This window comes from Archocentrus centrarchus, chromosome 4 (assembly GCF_007364275.1).
Source record: "Archocentrus centrarchus isolate MPI-CPG fArcCen1 chromosome 4, fArcCen1, whole genome shotgun sequence".
Taxonomy (NCBI): Eukaryota; Metazoa; Chordata; class Actinopteri; order Cichliformes; family Cichlidae; genus Archocentrus; species Archocentrus centrarchus.
This window is the reverse complement of record NC_044349.1, coordinates 29,990,909-30,010,159: the sequence shown is the minus strand read 5'-3', so window position 1 is coordinate 30,010,159 and position 19,251 is coordinate 29,990,909. Positions and strand designations below refer to the sequence as shown.

The following is a 19,251-nucleotide window of genomic DNA, read 5'->3' as shown; positions in this document are numbered from 1 at the left end:
AGGTGACCTTTCAACTTGAATTTCAGGGAGCCAAACCTGGCAGTAAGTATTGATGGGGAGCAAAGTGTATGGTATGGCTTTCCGAGTGAGGGCACGATGGCACACGACACTGTTCAGGTGGTTTTTGCACAATCTCCAGCCATACTGTAGAACCAGAGACATTACGTGATGAGGAGTCATGGCACTGGAGAAAACACACAAATCTGGCAGCTGTCACACCCCTGCACCTAATGAGACAATCGACAGCTGAGCTGGGAACCTAAACTCGTTTTTGGGGCAAAGTCACGAAACCTTGTTTTGGATTTGTCTGATGATTTTATACATGTAGTTTGCAATGCAAATAGTCCAAATGAGACAGACAGATGTTGGATGAGGTCCAGACGTGCAGAGGAAGATGATTTTGAAGTGAGAAGAGACAAATTTAAATCAGTTAAGGTTTTTGCTTTGTATGGGCGGAGTCAGACAGCCTCTGGATCGCAGCCTGTATCTTTCACTCAGAGTTTTGAGACAGTCACAGTGACAGAAGTGCATGCAGGTAGAAGATCACGGCACGCAGAACTGGAAACCCATGCTGACTGACTGTACCAGTCTAGTACTTATCAATAGCCTGGATGGAGGCATAGATGGACTCTAGGTCTTTACAAGATCTCCTCATTTGGCAAACTTCCCCAGTCTTCACTCTGGCACTATAAATACAGAATTGAGCCAGTCAGAGACCCTGTTCCCTCTCTCCGACTCAGACCTAGCTTGGCCCCCTTCAGGTTTTGACCTCACTTTCCTCTGAGTGAGAAAATCAGCTGAATGATTTTAAAGACTTACTGACTTTTTACACTTACAGGAAAAAGCCTTATGCTAAGCCTTACATTGCAGTGCGTTTTCTACCTGATGGTCCTGCTGTCTATAAATCAATGAACAGCCTTACGGTTTGCCCTCTGGGATAATGGGCTTGGCCGGGCAGCAGCCATCTCACAGCTAATGGTTACGAGACGCAGTCAGACTTCCAAATGCTTTTCAACTTCACATCACACACTTACTTTTGTCTAATTTATATTCACAGTTTGGTAACTTGAGTGAATTTCAAACTACAGTGTTTTTGTGGATTTCCTGAAGGTCTTCACACGATGAAGCCAGATCTACCAAACATAAATGACAGAACTCATTTTTCACTTTCAACTTGTTCAAATTAAACTGTAAAAGATGTTTTACATAGAGGAAGTGTTCCTCAGAAATCCAATGTTAGTGATTTGCCACAATTCACATCACTTTTATCCAGTAGATGTTAATGGGCTGTCAGCCGTGGGCTGATTTCCTTCCCTAGAACTCATTAGCTGTGGCCTTTCGGCGCACTGACAGACTAAATGTTGAACAAACAAATCCAGGAAACCAATCAGTTGGCTGTCTAACTGACTGATTAGATCTACATCGTACCAGACATGCTCCGATGAAGGCCACTAGGCCGAAACATTAAAATGTTTGTTGACTTGTTCAGAACAAACTGGTAAAACTGAGATTAGTCTGCTCTGTTCTGAAGCTCTCTGCTCGCTCTGTGTGCTACCTTTTCACCTTTGAGTATTCAACAAACAGCGGACAAACACACTGGACTAAATACGGTTTAATCATCATTAAAAACAGTTTTTATAAGTTCATATTAACAGATTTTTTTAAGACCAGAATTTAAGACTCGAATATTTCTAGCATAAACGGCATGTTCAAACTTTTCTTTTTTATAGATGACATTAAATGAAGTGAGATCTTATTTCCTGATGAAGCTGAGACCCCAACATGATTTTCATCCCGGGGCATGATGTATAAATGTTTTATCAGACGCCACCTGCGCTTCCCCATTACTCACAAGGTGTCTTTATGGAGATGAAGCCATGATGCACCTGGCATGCTAATACCGCCTGTCGAGAGATCCTGTTTCAGAGACCTACTTAGTCTATGATACGAGGCTGAAGGGGTGGTGGTGGCACGAGTCGAAGGTTGTCAGCTTGGAGATTGTGGTTCGTGTCTTTTGTTCTGCATTTCTTTCCACATGCTTATTAGTTTCATCTTTACTAAAAACTACTCAGTTAAATAAAGGACTGTAAATTTAGCTTTAGCTACCATAAACTACTTGTTTAGCCAACTACAAATTACTTGGTTAGACTGCATACAGCTGCCAGCTTGATCCCATTCAAATCACAAACTGTAAGCAGACTGATTCGAGTGGTCACAGATTTGGTCCCCATCTTCAAAGCGACCTTGTCAAAGGTGACGAAATTGCAAAATTAGATAGTCGCAATAATTTTGATCATGCTGTGGCCTCCAACCACTGTTTTCCCAACTGTGACTGTATTAATAATTTTGACTGCATTTAGTCAATTTATTTATTTAGGCACTAAAACTACTCAGGGTTAAACGCTAAAATATATTCGGCTAGGTTAAGGAAAACTTTGTAGTTTGGAGTAAAATCAGGGGCTGGGATTGGGGGTGACATACAGTACCCATCTCACTTACACCACAACTCCATGTGCCATGTTCTGCCACCAAAGGACACCTTGTGCGTAAATGAGCCACGCCAGCCGCTTTGACATTAATTGTGCCCGGGAATGAGAAAGAGCTGGAAACCCAGCTGTGGAGCTGTGATCAGTGTTTGCTGGTATCCTGCTGACGGCACTTATGGTCAAAATTACACTTGCTGTGACGCTGGTGTTGCTGCTGTAATTACACTCCCACTAAATGAAATGCTAACCTAGAACAGAAGTGTCTGTTGATCTCAGCAGTGCACACACTGAAGCTTTGTTTGAGGGCTGCAACCTGAGCACTGCCTGCAACCTCGAACCAGGTCTGAGCAGACTGTAATCAATGACATTTCAAATGATGATGATGATGATGATGATGACACATATCAGTTTTCTTAACTTTAAAAAGTAGATTCTGGTGTAATGAAATGTAGGCTCTTGATTAAAAACTACTTAATGTTATTTTTAGTTTCTAGTTTTAAGCTACTTTGTGTAAATATTCTTGCCATTAAAAGTTGCTGGTTAGGTTAACAGTGACATCAGAGATATCAGGGTTGATATAGGGTCGGTATGAGGCAGAAAACACACCAGCAACTTCAATATTCAAAGTGTGTTGGCAACACCTGAGACATTGATGTTGCTGGCATGTTTTTTCTGCTGGATTTAGCATTGCGTAGGTGAATCTAAAGCTACTGATCTAACTCTACAGAATAGGGGTTTTTACAAAGTGTTACCTGCAAACAGGCGCATCTGAAAGTCTATATTCTGCAAATCACAACAGTAACGAATACACAAGCAAAGAGAGAAATGTGTCAGCAGAAATCATGATTAAGATCAAGCAAACTAAGGACAAGACACAAGAAATATTTTCAGAAATGTGAATCATCTGAGTGCTGTATTCATGCAGCACTGAAAATTAAAGACATGATCATCAGGACTAAAACACTGACCGATGTGAGAAAATGTGTAAAAAAGAATGAACATGTGGCATCAGCAGTGTCACATTTTCCCTCTACTTAAGGGAGAAGTTGGGCAACACAGTAAGACAACATTTAACCCCACATAAAAGTAATAAAGGGTGAACAAACTCTAGTTAATGTGAGGGTAATGAGGTCCACATTTCTTTGAGTGACTTTAAAACTACGACTGAAGTATTAGTTCTCATGAATGCTTTAAAAACACTGGAAGTAACTCAGACGAACATTGTAAAAAGAGCTAAACCGTCATTTCCTGGGTTGACAGGAGAGCGTCATATCAAAGCTACAATAAATATTTTTTACTTCTATTTCAATTATATAACATGCAAATACTCCAATGTCAAACAAAAGTATATTAAAAGCTATAGTCCTTACGTCAGTTTAATTAACATGGACCTATTGTTGTGACTCTAGCAGAGTAGCTTTGCATGACCCATATTTCAAAATAATCCTTATTTATCTGATACTGCACCTCAGTTCATCTGAGATAAGCCGATTTAGCTTTTCACTTTTTCTGACTGGCTGGCCCTAACAAACAGAAGGTTTGACTAGCAGGTGAGCTGTGTCCCTGACATGACCATAAAAGGGATAGCCCCTCTCTATGATGTCATAAAGAGCCAAGACTAGGAAAAAACTTTCTGAAAATGAGCATTCAGAGCAATCTGCAGCCTGACCTTTAAACTTCAATATGAAACTGTGATCATGTGTAATATGAGCATCCACCATTGCGACAGTATACGGACACATGATAGTAAACAAGGTGGAGCTTAACAGGACCACATTAAATAATTTTTGGCCATCAATGATCCCATGTGTGTACACCAATCAAGCATAACATTATGATCACCTGCCTAATATTGTGTTGTTCTCCTTTTGCTGCCAAAACAGCCCTGACACATCAAGGCATGGACTCCTATAGATCTGTGAAGGTGTGCTGTGGTATCCTTTAAGTCGTGTAAGCTGTGAGGCGAGGCCTCCATGGATTGGACTTGTGTGTCCAGCACATCCAACAGATGCTCGACTGGATTGAGATCTGGGGAATTTGGAGGGCAAGTCAACAACTCAAACTTGTCGTTGTGCTCCTCAAACCATTCCTGAGCCATGTTTGCTATGTGGCATTATCCTGCTGAAAGAGGACACAGCCATCAGGGAATACCGTTTCCATGAAAGGGTGTACATGGTCTGCAGCAACTCTTAGACAGGTGGAACGTGTCAAAGAAAAATCCACATGGATAACAGGACTCAAGGTTTCCTAGAAGAACATTGCCCAAAGCATCACACTGCCTCCACTGGCTTGCTTTCTTCCCATAGTGCATCCTGGTTTCAAGTGTTCCCCAGCTAAGCAAATCACATGCACCTGGCCCTCCACATGATGTAAAAGAAAATGTGATTCATCAGATCAGGCCACCTTCTTCCATCGCTCTGTGGTCCAGGTCTGATGCTCACATGCCCATTGCTGGTGCTTTCAGCAGTGGACAGGGGTCAGGATGGGCAATACACAACAAACTGCGATGCACTGTGTATTCTGACACTTTTCTATCAGAACCAGCATTACATTTTTGGGCAATTTGAGCTACAGTACTACAGTACAGTATTTGTTGGAGTGCATCAGTAAGCTTTGGCTGCCCATGACCCTGTTGCTGGTTCACCACTGTTCCTTCCTTGGACCACTTTTGATACATACTGACCACTGCAGACCGGGAACACCCCACAAGAGCTCCAATTAGGCTCTTGTCAAACTCACTCAAATCCTCATGCTTGTCCATTTTTACTCCACATCAGGACAAAAGGTTCACTTGCTCCCTAATATATCCCACCAACAGGCGCAATGATGAGGAGATAATCAATGTTATCCACTTCACCAGTCAGTGGCCATAATGTTATGCTTGATTGGTGCATATTAAGCTTTTATTGTCTGTGACCATTGACTCAAACTGCCACCACAACCAAATGGAGTCACAATATCAGTTTTACTATTTAATGCTGTAGCAGCTACTAATGCAAAACCACAATTTCTTAATGTTTGCTTGACATTAAAAGCTGGAAAAACTGGCTTCTACTGTGGAGCTTTTACAGGAAATGACTGAATCTCATTAGGGGATCAGTTTATGACAGTGCAGTGAGTAATGGAACCAGAAGGCCCAAACGCAGAAAAAGTGGATTTAAGGTCTGTTTAGACTGCGAGCCTCGTATCGCTGTCGACACCCTCCTTGAGTAACTTTCTGTTGTCAGATAGTGGGTGGTTATGTTAGTCATTACTTGATAAAATTCAAAGTCTGACATTCTCACTTACAACACACTTGATTTTAGCTGTCTCTTTAACTGTCAATGAGGTATAATCTAGTACTTTTACTGTGTATAGCAAAACTAAAAAATATCAGTTGGAGAGACTCTTTAAAAATATGTGCCGTTTCACAGCTTCATATCTCGCCCTCTGTATGAACTATAAACACTAGGCGAACTATAATCACCAGATAATAATTTTCTGATCATAACCTGACCCATAAGACCTGCCACATATAAAATGATTTACTCATAGAGCAGCTTTGTAGCTAACAGCTGGTCACTATAATGGACGTTTCAGGTTCCAAAGATCAATAACCCTCTAATGTCTTTACTAGCCTCTCACTTCTCTGTTTCCATTGGTAGCCGCATCAATCGATGCAAATCACTAAATTTCACCAACCTCCCATGGTCTCTGGTTGGCACATTGCTGTGCATCTCTTCCTGTCTCTACACCACTTTTAGCTTTCCCACTAGTGCATTACCAGCACTTTGGCCTGTCCTAAGCCAGCCCCATACTGGCCTAAGCACTGGGGATTTCTTTATTAACCTATTGTTGCTTTTAACTATTTAACACATATAAAGACATCTTGAAGAAAAAAAAAAACCTATAAAGATGTCTAAAAATGGAACAGGCAAACATTATGGATTAATACTGTTTGAACTGTTCACATGCAGTAGGCTGTGATTGGGTGTCTCTCCCTCTTTCCTCATCGTTTCTGTGCGCAGAGGTAAACACAGCTCCGCTGCTCCATCTCACAATTAGTGTTATAGTGGATTGACTGCAACATTAAACTGACACCACCACGTGCTTTTCCACCCACATATTTTCACACTGATTTCATTAGCAAATAAAAACACTAGAGTGAAAGCACCAGATATTCAGCAGCTTTTCTACTGATTGAAATATTGATAAAAAAAGAAAATGCAACAAAATGTAAAGGAAACAATCTCAGACAGTTTCCCAAAGTTTTTTCTTTTTTAATCCAATATAATATAAGATTTGAAATAGTGGTTTACTAGCAGAAAATATGCAGATTATGCTTCTTTCCACTTTGTCTTTCACCAGAAATGTCCACACATAAAGACAAGAGAGGGCACATTACAAACAAAAAGAAACTTGGCATTGTTCCCATGTCGGTTTTATGACATATCTTACCTCTTGTAGCAGGTCAGCCTGCTCGATGGCCTTCAGCACATTCTTTTTAGACGTCTCTTGAGCTTCCCCACCCAGCAGGAATTCATCCAGGATGAAGTAGGCCTTCTCAAAGTTAAAAATAATGTCCAGCTCACAAACCTGATGAACAAAATTCAGTAACTTTAAATATTAACAAAGAGTTCAACAAATATAACTATTAATATAACTAAGAATAATAAGTCAGACATCATGAACGCACACTGCCAAAGTATTTATCCAGCAGCTCCACATATCTGTGGATGATCTCCAGCGTGATGAGCTCGTTGTCCTGGTCCTCAATGGCACAGCAGAAATACAAGCTGGCGTATCTGCAACACGACAAGCAAATTCAACTGAAAAAGCCAAACAACAACCAACATGTTCAAAAACCCACAAACTTTGTTGTGAGCAGTTTCATGTGGGAACTGTTGTTCTAATTACAACGTCAACTATAACAAAGCTCAGAAGAAGGCATGCATCTGCTCATGACAAGAATCTAGAGGTGCGCAATTAACTCAGTTTTAATTTCATTAACAACTTTAGCTTCCGAATGACTTTTTTGCACCTCCCGTTTTGTCTTGTGTTATAAATCAAATGCATCCTTTTGTCCCTTCTATAAAAGCCCAAAATTGCTCACAGTTTAGCGACAATCACTGAGAGACCTTTGGGTTAACAAGATCTGTCTTAAGTAGAAAAAAGCCATCCCCGCCAGCACAGCGGAGGCTGTAGGCTAGCAGGGATCTAATGGTCAAAAAAACCCACTAACTAGTCGGGATCTCTACAGGACCACCCTGTGTTTTACTAAATGCTAATGCTAGTATCCTCCTCAGCTGAGCTGTAATGCTCACTGCACGCCTCTGTTGGTTGGTGGAGGTAGACAGTAGAAAATAAATAGTTCCTGTGAGCAGTTTCATGTAGGAACTGAGTAACTGGGTCAGGATATTTGTAAAGATCATTTTCTTGCTGAGTTTATTTTATTTTATTTTGGGAATGCTGTAAGATGAGGGCCTTTTTTACAAGTACAATTGTATGAAATGCTGAAGCTGAAAGGCTCAAATAAAACAATAAATAAAAATACAACTAAAGGGAAAAAATATAGTACAGTATAAACACTATAGAGGGCAGTACAATATTCACTGCACTTGTTATATGTACTCATTATTTATTCTTTAGTCTTATGGCTTTGGGGGAAAACGCTTCCTTAATTTGATGCTGTGAGATGTGTGGATCTCTGACTTTATGCCAGCGTGCGTGAGGGAGAACAGGCAGCTGTGTCCTTTAAATGTCTCAGAGTCTTTCATATAATCAAGAGAGGTGAGACATCTCCACAGATCATATCTCAAAAACTGGGCGACTCACACCCAAAACAATGTAGCAGGATAAACAGCATTATAGGCCAGAGGAAAAGTGACATGAATTTGACACAGGGGTGAGCCGTCCCTTTAAATAAGCATCTTTCATTGTGAAAACTACATCATCAAATAGCCAAAGCCAAGGAGCTGACTTCAGGCATTTATAATGCTCCGACAGGCTCTCGGAGCGATGTACTGTCTCCCATCTCACTGAAATGGTGCTGAGAGGGCATTTCTCCATTATTATTAAAGATTGCTGTTTACTGTGTACAAGGGTATTCATTTAAAAGCCAGAAGCTGGATGCAGAAGGCTGAAACAGTTAAGCCCCATTCTGCCATGGCTCTTTATCCCTGATAATCCCTAAGGCACTAAGCATGTGATGATTGGCTAATAAAGGAGCTGGTCAGTTGATCCCCTGAAACCAGAGAAGCAGCAGGGCACAATGGACTGGGCTGTAGATTCTTTAACAGACAAGTGTACAAGTGTACTGATAGAGGTCAAACAGAAGAGAATGGCTGTTTTCTGTTGCTGCTTTGACAGTTTGAATTCTTGATTGTTTCATGCTCCTCTCTGTCTCTGTCTGCTGTTTGCGAAAATGAATGCAAGGTGCAGCCAAGCAGGAAACACAAAGGGCTTGGTTCAGTCATTACAACAGAGGAGTGAGGCAGCATTTTTACTGGAGCTGACTCACTCCAGGAAGTTAACGAGTCAAACCTTTAAAAGAAAACCCATGCTCTATGTAGAGGAGGCTTCCAAAATAAAACACATCTTTATGTTGCACTGGCAGCCTGATGGCACAGTTCACCCTGGTGTATAAGTGGATCGGTCTGCAATAAGACATTTTTACAAAACGCTGCTTAATACTTTTAAGGGTTATATTAATGTTTCACATGTGGCCGAGAGCTCGGAGCCTTACTTGAAGCTACACTTTGAATTTCAATTTAAGCTACTTTGGGAAAAATATCCGCATGAGGAGTTCCACAAAGGACCCAGCCACAGATGTTATGTAAGGAGGAGGCATGCCACTCAAAGAAATTTATGGGACACTTATGAAACAGTAAAGATGGTAGTGACCCGGCCTCCAAAGAGCCAATCAACATTCGAACCTGGAAACATATTACCCAATCATGTCGCACTAAAGCATGCCCACAGTAGAAGCTTATGACAGCTTCAACTGTGCAGTGGCAGGCAGTCTTCCTACTTGTTATTGTACTAATATATCATAGACAGTATAAATATGCCACAGCCACTGTGACATCACCCATGAGTTAGTGAAGACCTGTTATAAAGCTTCAAGTTGTGCTTTTTCAACATCTCCATCTTGGTATACTGAAACCAGAAGTGATGAGCGAGGGGTGACTGACTACAAAACGCTGAATGACCAGTCGTTAGCCAATGAGGATATCCCAGATAATTTAATTACATTTTATTTATATAGCACCAAATCACAACAACAGCACTTTATATTGTAAGGTAAAGACCCTGCACTATTAGAGTGAAAATACCAACAATCAATGATCAAACACTTGGTGACAGTGGGAAGGAAAAACTCCCTCTTAACAGGAAGAAACCTCCAGCAGAACCAGGCTCAGAGGGGGGCAGCCATCTGCCGCGACTGGTTGGGAGTGAGAGGAAAGAGAAGAGAGCAAAGGGCGACAGGACAAAAGATACACACGAAAGAAAGAGCCAGAGTTTAAATTTAATTAATTACTAATTGTTAAATGCAGAGTAGTGTATAAACACATGGAGAAAGAAAAGAGCTGAGTGAAGAAGAAACACCCAGTGCATCATGGGAAGCCCCCCAGCAGCCCAGACTTATTGCAGCGTAACTAAGGGATGGTTCAGGGTCACCTGGTCCAGCCCTAACTATAAGCTTGATCAAAAGGGAAAATTTTAAGCTTAATCTTAAAAATAGAGAGGGTGTCTGTCTCCATTTCTACATTTAAATACCCTAGGAACCACAAGTAAGCCACCACTCTGAGAGCATAATGCTCTATTGGGGAGATATGGCACTATGAGATTTTTAAGAAAAGATGGGGCCTGATTATTCAAGACCTTGTATGTGAGAAGGATTTGAAATTCTATTCTGGATTTAACAGGGAGCCAATGAAGAGAAGCCAATATGGGAGAAATCTGCTCTCTCTTTCTAGTCCCTGTCAGTACTCTAGCTGCAGCATTTTGGATCCACTCAAAGCTCTTTAAGGAAGTTTCAGAATGTGAAAAATATAAGTGCATGGATTAGTTTTTCAGCATCACTTTGAGACAAGATGTTTCTAATATTAGAGGTTGTGCATAGGTAAGAAAGCAGTCTTACATATTTGTTTAATATGTGCATTGAAGGACATATCCTGGTCAAAAATGACTCCAAGACTCCTCTCAGTGTTACTGGAGGCTAAGGTAATGCCATCTAAGTAAGTATCTGGTTACACACAATGTTTCTAAGATTTATAGGGCCTAGTACAATAACCTTTTATCTGAATTTAGAAGCAGGAAATTAGAGGTCATCCAGGCCTTAATGTCTTTAAGACATTCCTGCAGTTTAACTAATTGATGTGTGTCATCTGGCTTCATAGATAGATAAAGCTGGGTATCATCTGCATAGCAATGAAAATGTATGCTATGCCTTCTAATAATAAGTAATAAGTAAGGGTTTAATTACTGCCACCTTAAAGGCCTGTGGTACATAGCCTATTAATAAAGATAGATTGATCATATTTAAGATTGAAGCATTAATTAATTGTCAGACTTCTTCGAGCAGTCTTGTAGGAATGGGGTCTAAGACATGTTGATGCTTTGGAAGAAGTAACTATTGATGGTAACTCAGAAAGCTCAATCAGAGAGAAACAGTTTAAAATATTAACAGTTTTTAAAGTAGCTGTACATAACGATACGTCTGTGGGGTGGCTGTGAACATTTTTTTCTCTAATGGTTAAAATTTAAATTGTGAAAGAATTCATCAAGTCATTACTAGTTAAAGTCAAAGGAATACTCGGCTCAACAGCCTGGCTACAGTACTGAAAAGAAACCTGGGGTTGTTCTTATTTTCTTTTATCAGTGATCAAAAGTAAGATGTTCTAGCTTTATGGATGGGTTGTTTTTTTTTTTAAACAGAGCAACAAACTCTTTTTCCAAGCCAAATAAAATAATAGTAAAATAAGGTGCACATTTGTGAGTTATATCAGGGAGTCAAGTGCCTCTGATTTTAAGCTCTCTTTTTCTAAAGGAGGCACAGTATCCAGAGTCACTATTAACAAGATAATGGACCTGTGAGGGAGTAGAGTTTAGGTAGCCGCTTTGCATTGTATTGTCACATAGTCCTTCTTCCTGATTCTTAGAATGGCCAAAATCTTCAAAACTGACTTTTAACATTTTATATAAATTATAGGGGTGGGACTTTAACGCGTTAATTTTGATTAATTAATTACGAGGAAAATAACGACTTAAAAGTTTTAACGCATTTTAATCGCGCTTTGCACCGTGGAACGTTTCTCAGTGCACGAGTTCCAGGCAAACAGATTATATCGACGCACGATGTCAAAAATTCAGGGGCCACATCCTTCGAAGGACCCACATAGACCGGGTCCTTCGCAGCACACGAAGACCGCAAAGGCCGGAAGTGAGCGGCTAGCCTTCAAATCAGCCTCACCTGCCCTCACCTCTGCGTAGCTCATGTCGCCTAGCAACCGTGAGTGCGAAGCACAGCTGTGTAAAAACAGCTGATTAAACGGAGAACGAACTTTTGCTCCTTTTTGTGGTTTAATTTTAATTCTTTAATTCAAAATAAGCTGTTAAAACAAGAATGACACATTTCAACATCAAGGAATACAGCTGAGCTAATGATTAATTTCCAACTATATTAAGTGAGACATTAATGTTGAATAAATCTATCCAGTTATGATGCTTAACTTTAATTTCAGGAGTTTGCTTATCACAGGAGCACTTCCACCCTTTGTTGGTCTGTGTAGTAGACTGGTGGGAAAATAAAATTTTGAAGTCTAACCTTATGTATATTGATTCATTCATCAACCAAACTTAAATTAATATTTCTCATGTTAAATATTTAAATGTGATTAAAATGCGATTAATTTCGATTAATTAATTACAAAGCTCCTAATTCATTAGATTAATTTTTTTTATCAAGTCCCACCCCTAATAAATTAACATTTTATATAAAATGAACCAAAACTAGCAACTGAGCCCATAAAGTCAACAGGATGGTGATTACAGAGGTCACAGAGTGAGGCACCTGAGGTCTATTTTTTCATATTCCTCTATACAACCTGATGTCTTTCTGCAACCAGAAGAGTCGCCCCCTGGTGGTCTGTAATAACAATGCAGGTTTAAGGCAACTCTGATCTGGCTTCACTTTTTGGACAGTTTTTATACGGTCTATGGCAGGTATGGGCACTTTGTGTAACTGAAACCAGATGTGACGATGAAGTTTAGATACAGGCTTCAAAAGAACTGCTACTGAGTGATGAGAACTGCTTCTCAAAGGATTTTGGTGAAAATTTGATTTAAGTGGATTAGACCTAAATAAAAATGTGTTTGCATAATTATGTCAGATTGTCCTTTTCCCACTGCTCGCTTTGAGCTACATTTTAGAGCTACAGGCAGTTTAATTTGGCAAAAACAAAAACAAAAAAAATCACCATGAGGCGTTTGACTGGCAAAGGATCCAGCCTAGTCTCTAATCCTGGATCAGTTCTGACACAACAGATGGGAAACAGCATGGATTTTAAGAATTTACACTGATAAGCACCCAGCTTACCAGGAAACTGACTGAAGTTTTGGTTCTGGTTCAGGGCAAAAAAAAAAAAAAAAGTGGAAATATCAGTCATTTGGTAAGACTAGAATTAATTATTTTTAACCAAGACATCTTCATCATTTGCTTTTAATTTAGTGTGTTTCTCTGTCATATTTAATGAAAATATGATGAGTTGTGGACTGATGGTCAAATAAAACAAGCATCTAAATCACTCTAAGCTGTGAAAAATTATACTGAGAATTTTTCAGTTATAAGCTACATGTTTTCACAGCGACAGGCTGTATGTTGACACATTACTGGCTGCACATCATTAAATCCTCTTAGCACAGCTGTGTGCTGCGTGTCAACATACAGCATGTCTTCATGTTGTTGCTCTAAATTAAGAGTTTTTTTCCTGGATAGAAACATTTATGGCACCCTCTCCAAAAGGTTTTAGTCAGAGCCAAAAGAAAAATAAACCAAATTATTTTTTAACCCAGTTTTATCAACTGAATGTTCTTTTTCTTTTCTTTTTTTTTAACTGAAGCATGATTTATTTTGCGTATGAAATGGCAGATTTCTGTCAAATAACGTAACACAAACTCACTACCTTTATGCTATGAGGACCAATGCCTACAGTCACCCCCAAAAAAGATTACTGAATCAGGAAACTGCTTAGGTGCTCCAGATTTTCACTCTAAATCACATTTTATAATATGTGAACAAGGATTTGGATGAGTTAAACTCCTCCACCTGGGGGCACTAAGTATCTCGAGGTCTTGTTAACGAGGGAGGGGAGAGTGGAGCGTGAGATTGACAGACGGATTTGTGCGGTGTCTGCTGTGATGCTGACGTCGTACCGATTTGTTGCGGTGAAGAGAAAACTGAGCATAAAAGCGAAGCTGTCAATTTGCCAGTCAATCTACGCTCCTACCCTCACCTGTGGTTACGAGCTTTGGGTAGTGACCAAAAGAATGAGGTCACGGATACAAGCGGCGGAAATGAGTTTCCTCCAAAGGTGCTGAGTTTGTTTCGTTTAAACACGGTCACGCTACAGTCATTTGAAAACTCTCTTTCAGGAAAAACTAAGTACACCCTATGATTCAGTGGATTGAAGAACCACCTTTGGAAGCAATAACTTAAAGGAATTGTTTTCTGTATGACTTTATTAGTCTCTCACATTGCTGTGGAGAAATTTTGACCCACTCTTCTTTACGATGTTGCTTCAGTCCATTGAGGTTTGAATGCATTTGTTTTGGCACAGCTGTCTTTCCCACAACAGCACTTTAATCATGTTGAGGTCTGGACTTTGGCTGGGCTGCAGAAATGCCTCAGCTCTTTTTTCAGCCGATCTGTTGTAGATTTGCTGCTGTGCTTGGGATCATTGTCCTGTTGCAAGATCCAATCTGGGCCAAATTTTAGCTGTCAGACAGATGGCCTCACATTTGACTGCAGAATATTTTGATATAGTGAGGAATTCATGGTTGACTTAATGAGTGCAAGGTGCCCAGGTCCTGTGGCTCCAAAACAAGGCCAAATCATCCCCCTCCACCACTGTGCCTTTACAGTTTACGAGCTGGTCAATTCAATTTTAATGAGTGAAACTTTAGATTTACTAGTCTTTCACTCAGCACTAATTAGCACTGCACCATGCAACTTGTAAACCAGGCTTACTAGCATTAACTGATAACTTAGTACTGCACCCTTTTGTCAATATATGGTCACTTCTGGCTCCAAAAACCAACACCGTGTTGGTCAAAACTCTAATTCGATCTTACTAATAACTATTAACTTATTAATAATTTGACTGTAGGACATAAACAAACATCTGTCTGGTGGGGCAGTTGTTGCAAACTGATCAGCAGCTCTGGCGCTCTGTTAGTCCATCCTAGTGGGGTCACTCTGGTTCACCAGTAGTCTGCCTGCTTGTCTGTTGGCACAGCAACAGGATATAATGAGTCTAAATTAATGCTCTTTCTTGTTGTAGTCTGAGTGCTGTCATCATGATGCCTTCATCTCTTTGGTAACACTCTCCTGATTCCTCAGCAGAGCCATGTCTATGAATGATGGGTCTATGAATTGCCCAGGGACGTGTGAAAATATTCTATTCTGAGGGCGTTCAACCAGAACACATTTTGTTCAGAAACAAGTCCAGTTCCTACCCACCTCTTGTACACAATTTTAAGGTCTCTCCACTCCAGAAAGCTGCACATTTTGGGCTTCCGAGCCAGGACAGTCTGCACCAACTCTCTGGTGATCTTCTTTTTCTCTTTATCAGACAAAGGCACGTACCATTTTTGGAGCCTGAGCTTGCCTTGTCGACTGAATAGAAGCATGAACTGCATCTGAAATGAAGAGATGACACAAAAACAGAAGGGCTGTGAATGAAGACAAGAGAGGAAGGAGTGGGTGGTTAAAGACATCTGCACAAAGAGACACAAAAAAGGCATTCAAAAGAGGAATGTGTGGCACTTTTTATGTGATGTAACACGCTGACAAGTTAAATTGAGTAAGTTATTACAGCAGCACAAAAAATGATGCATAAAAAATAAGTTAATCAGGTCAACAAAATAAATAAAAAAAAAAAAGAGCAATCTTGTAATAATAATGTTACAAACAGTGCAAATTAGATCTGATGCCATGTGTTAAAAAAACAAAAAAAAAACAAAACAAAAGCTCACTATGGATCAGAGCCCAACTGATAAAGACTTTTTAAGATCAATATAGATACCAATATTTGGGGATTTAAAAATCTGCTATATCGGCCAATATTTATTTTCCTTTCAGACACACAAAATAGGAACAGAAAATAAATTACAAAACCCTAGTCATAAAGTCCATTAGGGTTTCAAAAAAAAATTTTGGCCCCTCCCGGTGAGCCACTAAGACACAGTTGGGCTTTGAAAACTCATTTACAATAACTAAAATATATAGTTTTTTAAATTAAAAAAAATAAATAAATACATGAATTTTTCAATGTTTTAATTTGTTATTAAATTACAGGCGTAGATTGACTGGCAAATTGACAGCTTCGCTTTTATGCTCAGTTTTCTCTTCACCGCAACAAATCGGTACGACGTCAGCATCACAGCAGACACCGCACAAATCCGTCTGTCAATCTCACGCTCCACTCTCCCCTCCCTCGTTAACAAGACCTCGAGATACAGGTGTTATAGCATCTGGAGCATCACTCTGAAACTGACGGCTGGTCATTAGCAGACACTTCAGTGTCTAAGTTTCCTCTGGCAACACTATAACATATTTCCTGACCTGTCATATATCAATCCCTGATATCCCGCACTCTCACTGTTAGTCACTTAAATCCCTTGTCTCGAAGTAAGGAAAGTTTTTTTCTCAGGACTAGCTCACATCACGTTGCCAACATTTTTTAAAATTTTTTTCCACTTGTAGTTGTATGAAGTCACCAAACATCACTGACTTTCTATGGTCTACAAATCCTGCGTAGACACAGCTTTAAAACCAACACATAACCATAGTTCTACATCATTAAGACTAATATTAAGAGTTTGTTTAACATTTAAACATGTAGTCGACTAGTTGTGTACATTCATATGGCTAAGTTAGCAGGAGCTCCAGACTACCAGAAAACAGCTGCTGGTAAACCACAACAGCTAAAGGCTGGCTCCTCTCCCAGCTGTCACTGGACAAAAACAGGTTGACTGCAGGTATTGCTTGTTGATTATATTTACAGCGTAGTGCTTTGTTTTTGTTTTTTTACTATGCACAGGTCCATCATGTAAAAGTGGCTGTTTTTTTGTTCTTTGTTTTTGTAGTCCCTGATAGATTGATGACGTTTCCAAAAGCACACAATCATGGAATACACTAACATGTTATAAACATTATTCAAGCACCAGTGTTTTATTTATTTGTTTATTTTACTGTAAATTAATATTAGCAGGCGTGTTAGCAGTCTTGGTATCGGCCCTGAGAAAGCGATATCGATCGATCTCGACAGCCCATCATCATACAAACACTACTTCAGTTTTAAATTCAGGCAAAATCGCTGATCAGAAAAAACGAATTGGGTATGTTTTAAATTCACAAAATGCACCCAAACACACGCCACGCCAGTCATTTTCACCGCCAAATTTTAAAGCCCGTTTCCTCCATGTAGCTCCACCAGAAACATGACAAAAATCATCCCGTTTCTACCAACACAGCTGAACGGAAGTAGCGTTAACACCGTTATCCAGCGGCTGCTCTCATTACTACGTCCTGCCCCCACAAAGCCTGTTTAAAAACCGACGGGTGATCGAGCGCGTGTGTACATTAAAAGGCAAATTCAAAAATTTCACACACTCAAAACTACTTACCTTGAATATTAACAGTGTATCCCCACTCTGAAGAAACGAGCCACCCAACACCACCCCGAAACACGGACAGTCGATAACAAACGTTTGATTGGCCACTAGTGCGGACATGATGATTTTTATTGGCTGACATATTTTGTAGTCCCCGCCTTTATCGCCGGGCTAATTCGATGACATACATGTGATTGGCTGCTATGGACAGCAATCAAATCACTCGGTCCCGCCCATTCAAACATTACAAAAAATAAATAATAAAATCTAATTAAATGCAGCAAGTTTAGTATAAAAATAATATGGGCAACAATTAATTAATAAAATGTAACAAATATTTATATCTTTGATTTGTTTTATTATTTTATACATTTATATACTCTACTGTTTATTCATTTATAGTTTGAGTTTTAATTAGTTATTGTTTTGTAGTTATTTTTCAACCTCCCCCTTTAAAAAAAAAAAAAAAGTAGGGCCTTAAGAATGAAAGAATATTTTGAGAATAAGAACTATATAGTTTGGGGGGGGTTAATTATTTTTGTATTTTTGCTATTTATTTATTTTCATTTTCTGCTTCTGTATGTAAATAAGGAGGCTGCCTGTATTAACACAGGTTAATACAGTGGCTGGGAGATCAGATCATTCACTGACCTCTTCATACACTTTGGCAGCAGTCTTTCTCCATTTTGACATCAAACATAATGTCTCCCATCTGAGCCAACTAAATTATACCTGATTTCAACATTTAAGTCAACCTACTACTGCAAACGTATTCTAGCCTTTTGTTTGTACGTTTTCTGCTGTGAGGCTTGGCTGCTGCAGATTAGGCTTTCAGTCTGGGTGACGACACACGGTATGCAGACAGAGAACCTAAAATGTTGGGAAATTCCAGCTGCAGTGTTGAACCGAGTCTCTATGTTTATTTTGAGTTTCCTTCTTTATTTGTCAGGGAAAATGCACAAAAGTATTAATCTTATTACAAAAGTATTAATCTCATTATTGCTAATATAGTATTGCAAATTTTCATGTGCTGTCCCTGGAGAGTTATGCAAATAAACATCCAAGATCCAAGAGTAGAGGAATATGATCAAATATGTATGCAAAGCCTAAAAACAGTCGAGCTCCACTCCCACCCACAAAACACATACAGCCTGTAAGACCAGTAACACACACTAAATAACTGGACTGTCCCATCAATGCATAAATATAATATAACAATCAGGGTATAAAGGGTAAAAAAAATAATGCTGGATTGGATCAATATTTCAGGACTGGCTTCACAGAATCAATTTCTCTGCATGATGCAAGATATGAAAATGGATGTTATTTAAAATCAGGTTTGTGCAGCCGCAGAGTTTCTACACTTTCCTGATCAGCTGGCTTTGAAACTCATCTGTTCTAAACGAAGACTTTTTAACAGTGGAGGTGCTGGACTGCAAAAAACAAACATCTGGGTACAAAATTTGGTTCTGAAAGCTCAACACTTTGTGTTTACTAAGAATATCACAGCAGGGATACCGCTGTGGTTTCCTGTCTGTCGTACTTGGACGACCAGCACTGTTTGGGGATTTGAATGGATTAATGTCGCTGCAAAGCCTCAGTATTCTAGAAATCAGACTTTTGGAACAATCGACTCACAACAGCTGGCTCGGTCATCTCTTTGACCCTGAACCAGCTTTCATAAAGTTTCAGTCACATTGGAGCAACTTGGGTTCTTGTAAAATGATTACAATCATCTTCCAGATGACTGACAAAAACTGGCACCTGATGTGAGATTAGCACCAATTAAAAAACTTGTCCAGTGTCAATCACAGTTTGCAGTGATTTATATGGCTAAACACACTTCAGCTACATCCCATCTATTCATGTTAGGATAACTTTTAATTGC

The 19,251-nt window shown here is 39.6% G+C and overlaps 1 protein-coding gene across 6 annotated transcripts in view; it reads right to left on the bottom strand.

Moving 5' to 3' along the window:
* Nucleotides 1-17,468, bottom strand: part of LOC115778538 (AP-1 complex subunit sigma-2) — a 31,314-nt gene extending 13,846 nt beyond the window's left edge. For 3 of the 6 annotated variants that reach the window (XM_030726611.1, XM_030726612.1, XM_030726615.1), the window contains exons 1-5: nucleotides 17,376-17,468; nucleotides 15,208-15,386; nucleotides 7,162-7,270; nucleotides 6,924-7,061; nucleotides 3,239-3,269 (exon numbers count right to left, since the gene is read on the bottom strand). In XM_030726611.1, the coding sequence (XP_030582471.1) occupies nucleotides 3,239-3,269; nucleotides 6,924-7,061; nucleotides 7,162-7,270; nucleotides 15,208-15,386 (457 nt within the window). In that variant the 5' untranslated portion in view covers nucleotides 17,376-17,468. The remainder of the gene's footprint in view (nucleotides 1-3,238; nucleotides 3,270-6,923; nucleotides 7,062-7,161; nucleotides 7,271-15,207; nucleotides 15,387-17,375) is intronic. The other 3 variants (XM_030726614.1, XM_030726613.1, XM_030726616.1) reach the window with 1 other exon arrangement.
* Nucleotides 17,469-19,251: the final 1,783 nt, after the last annotated feature.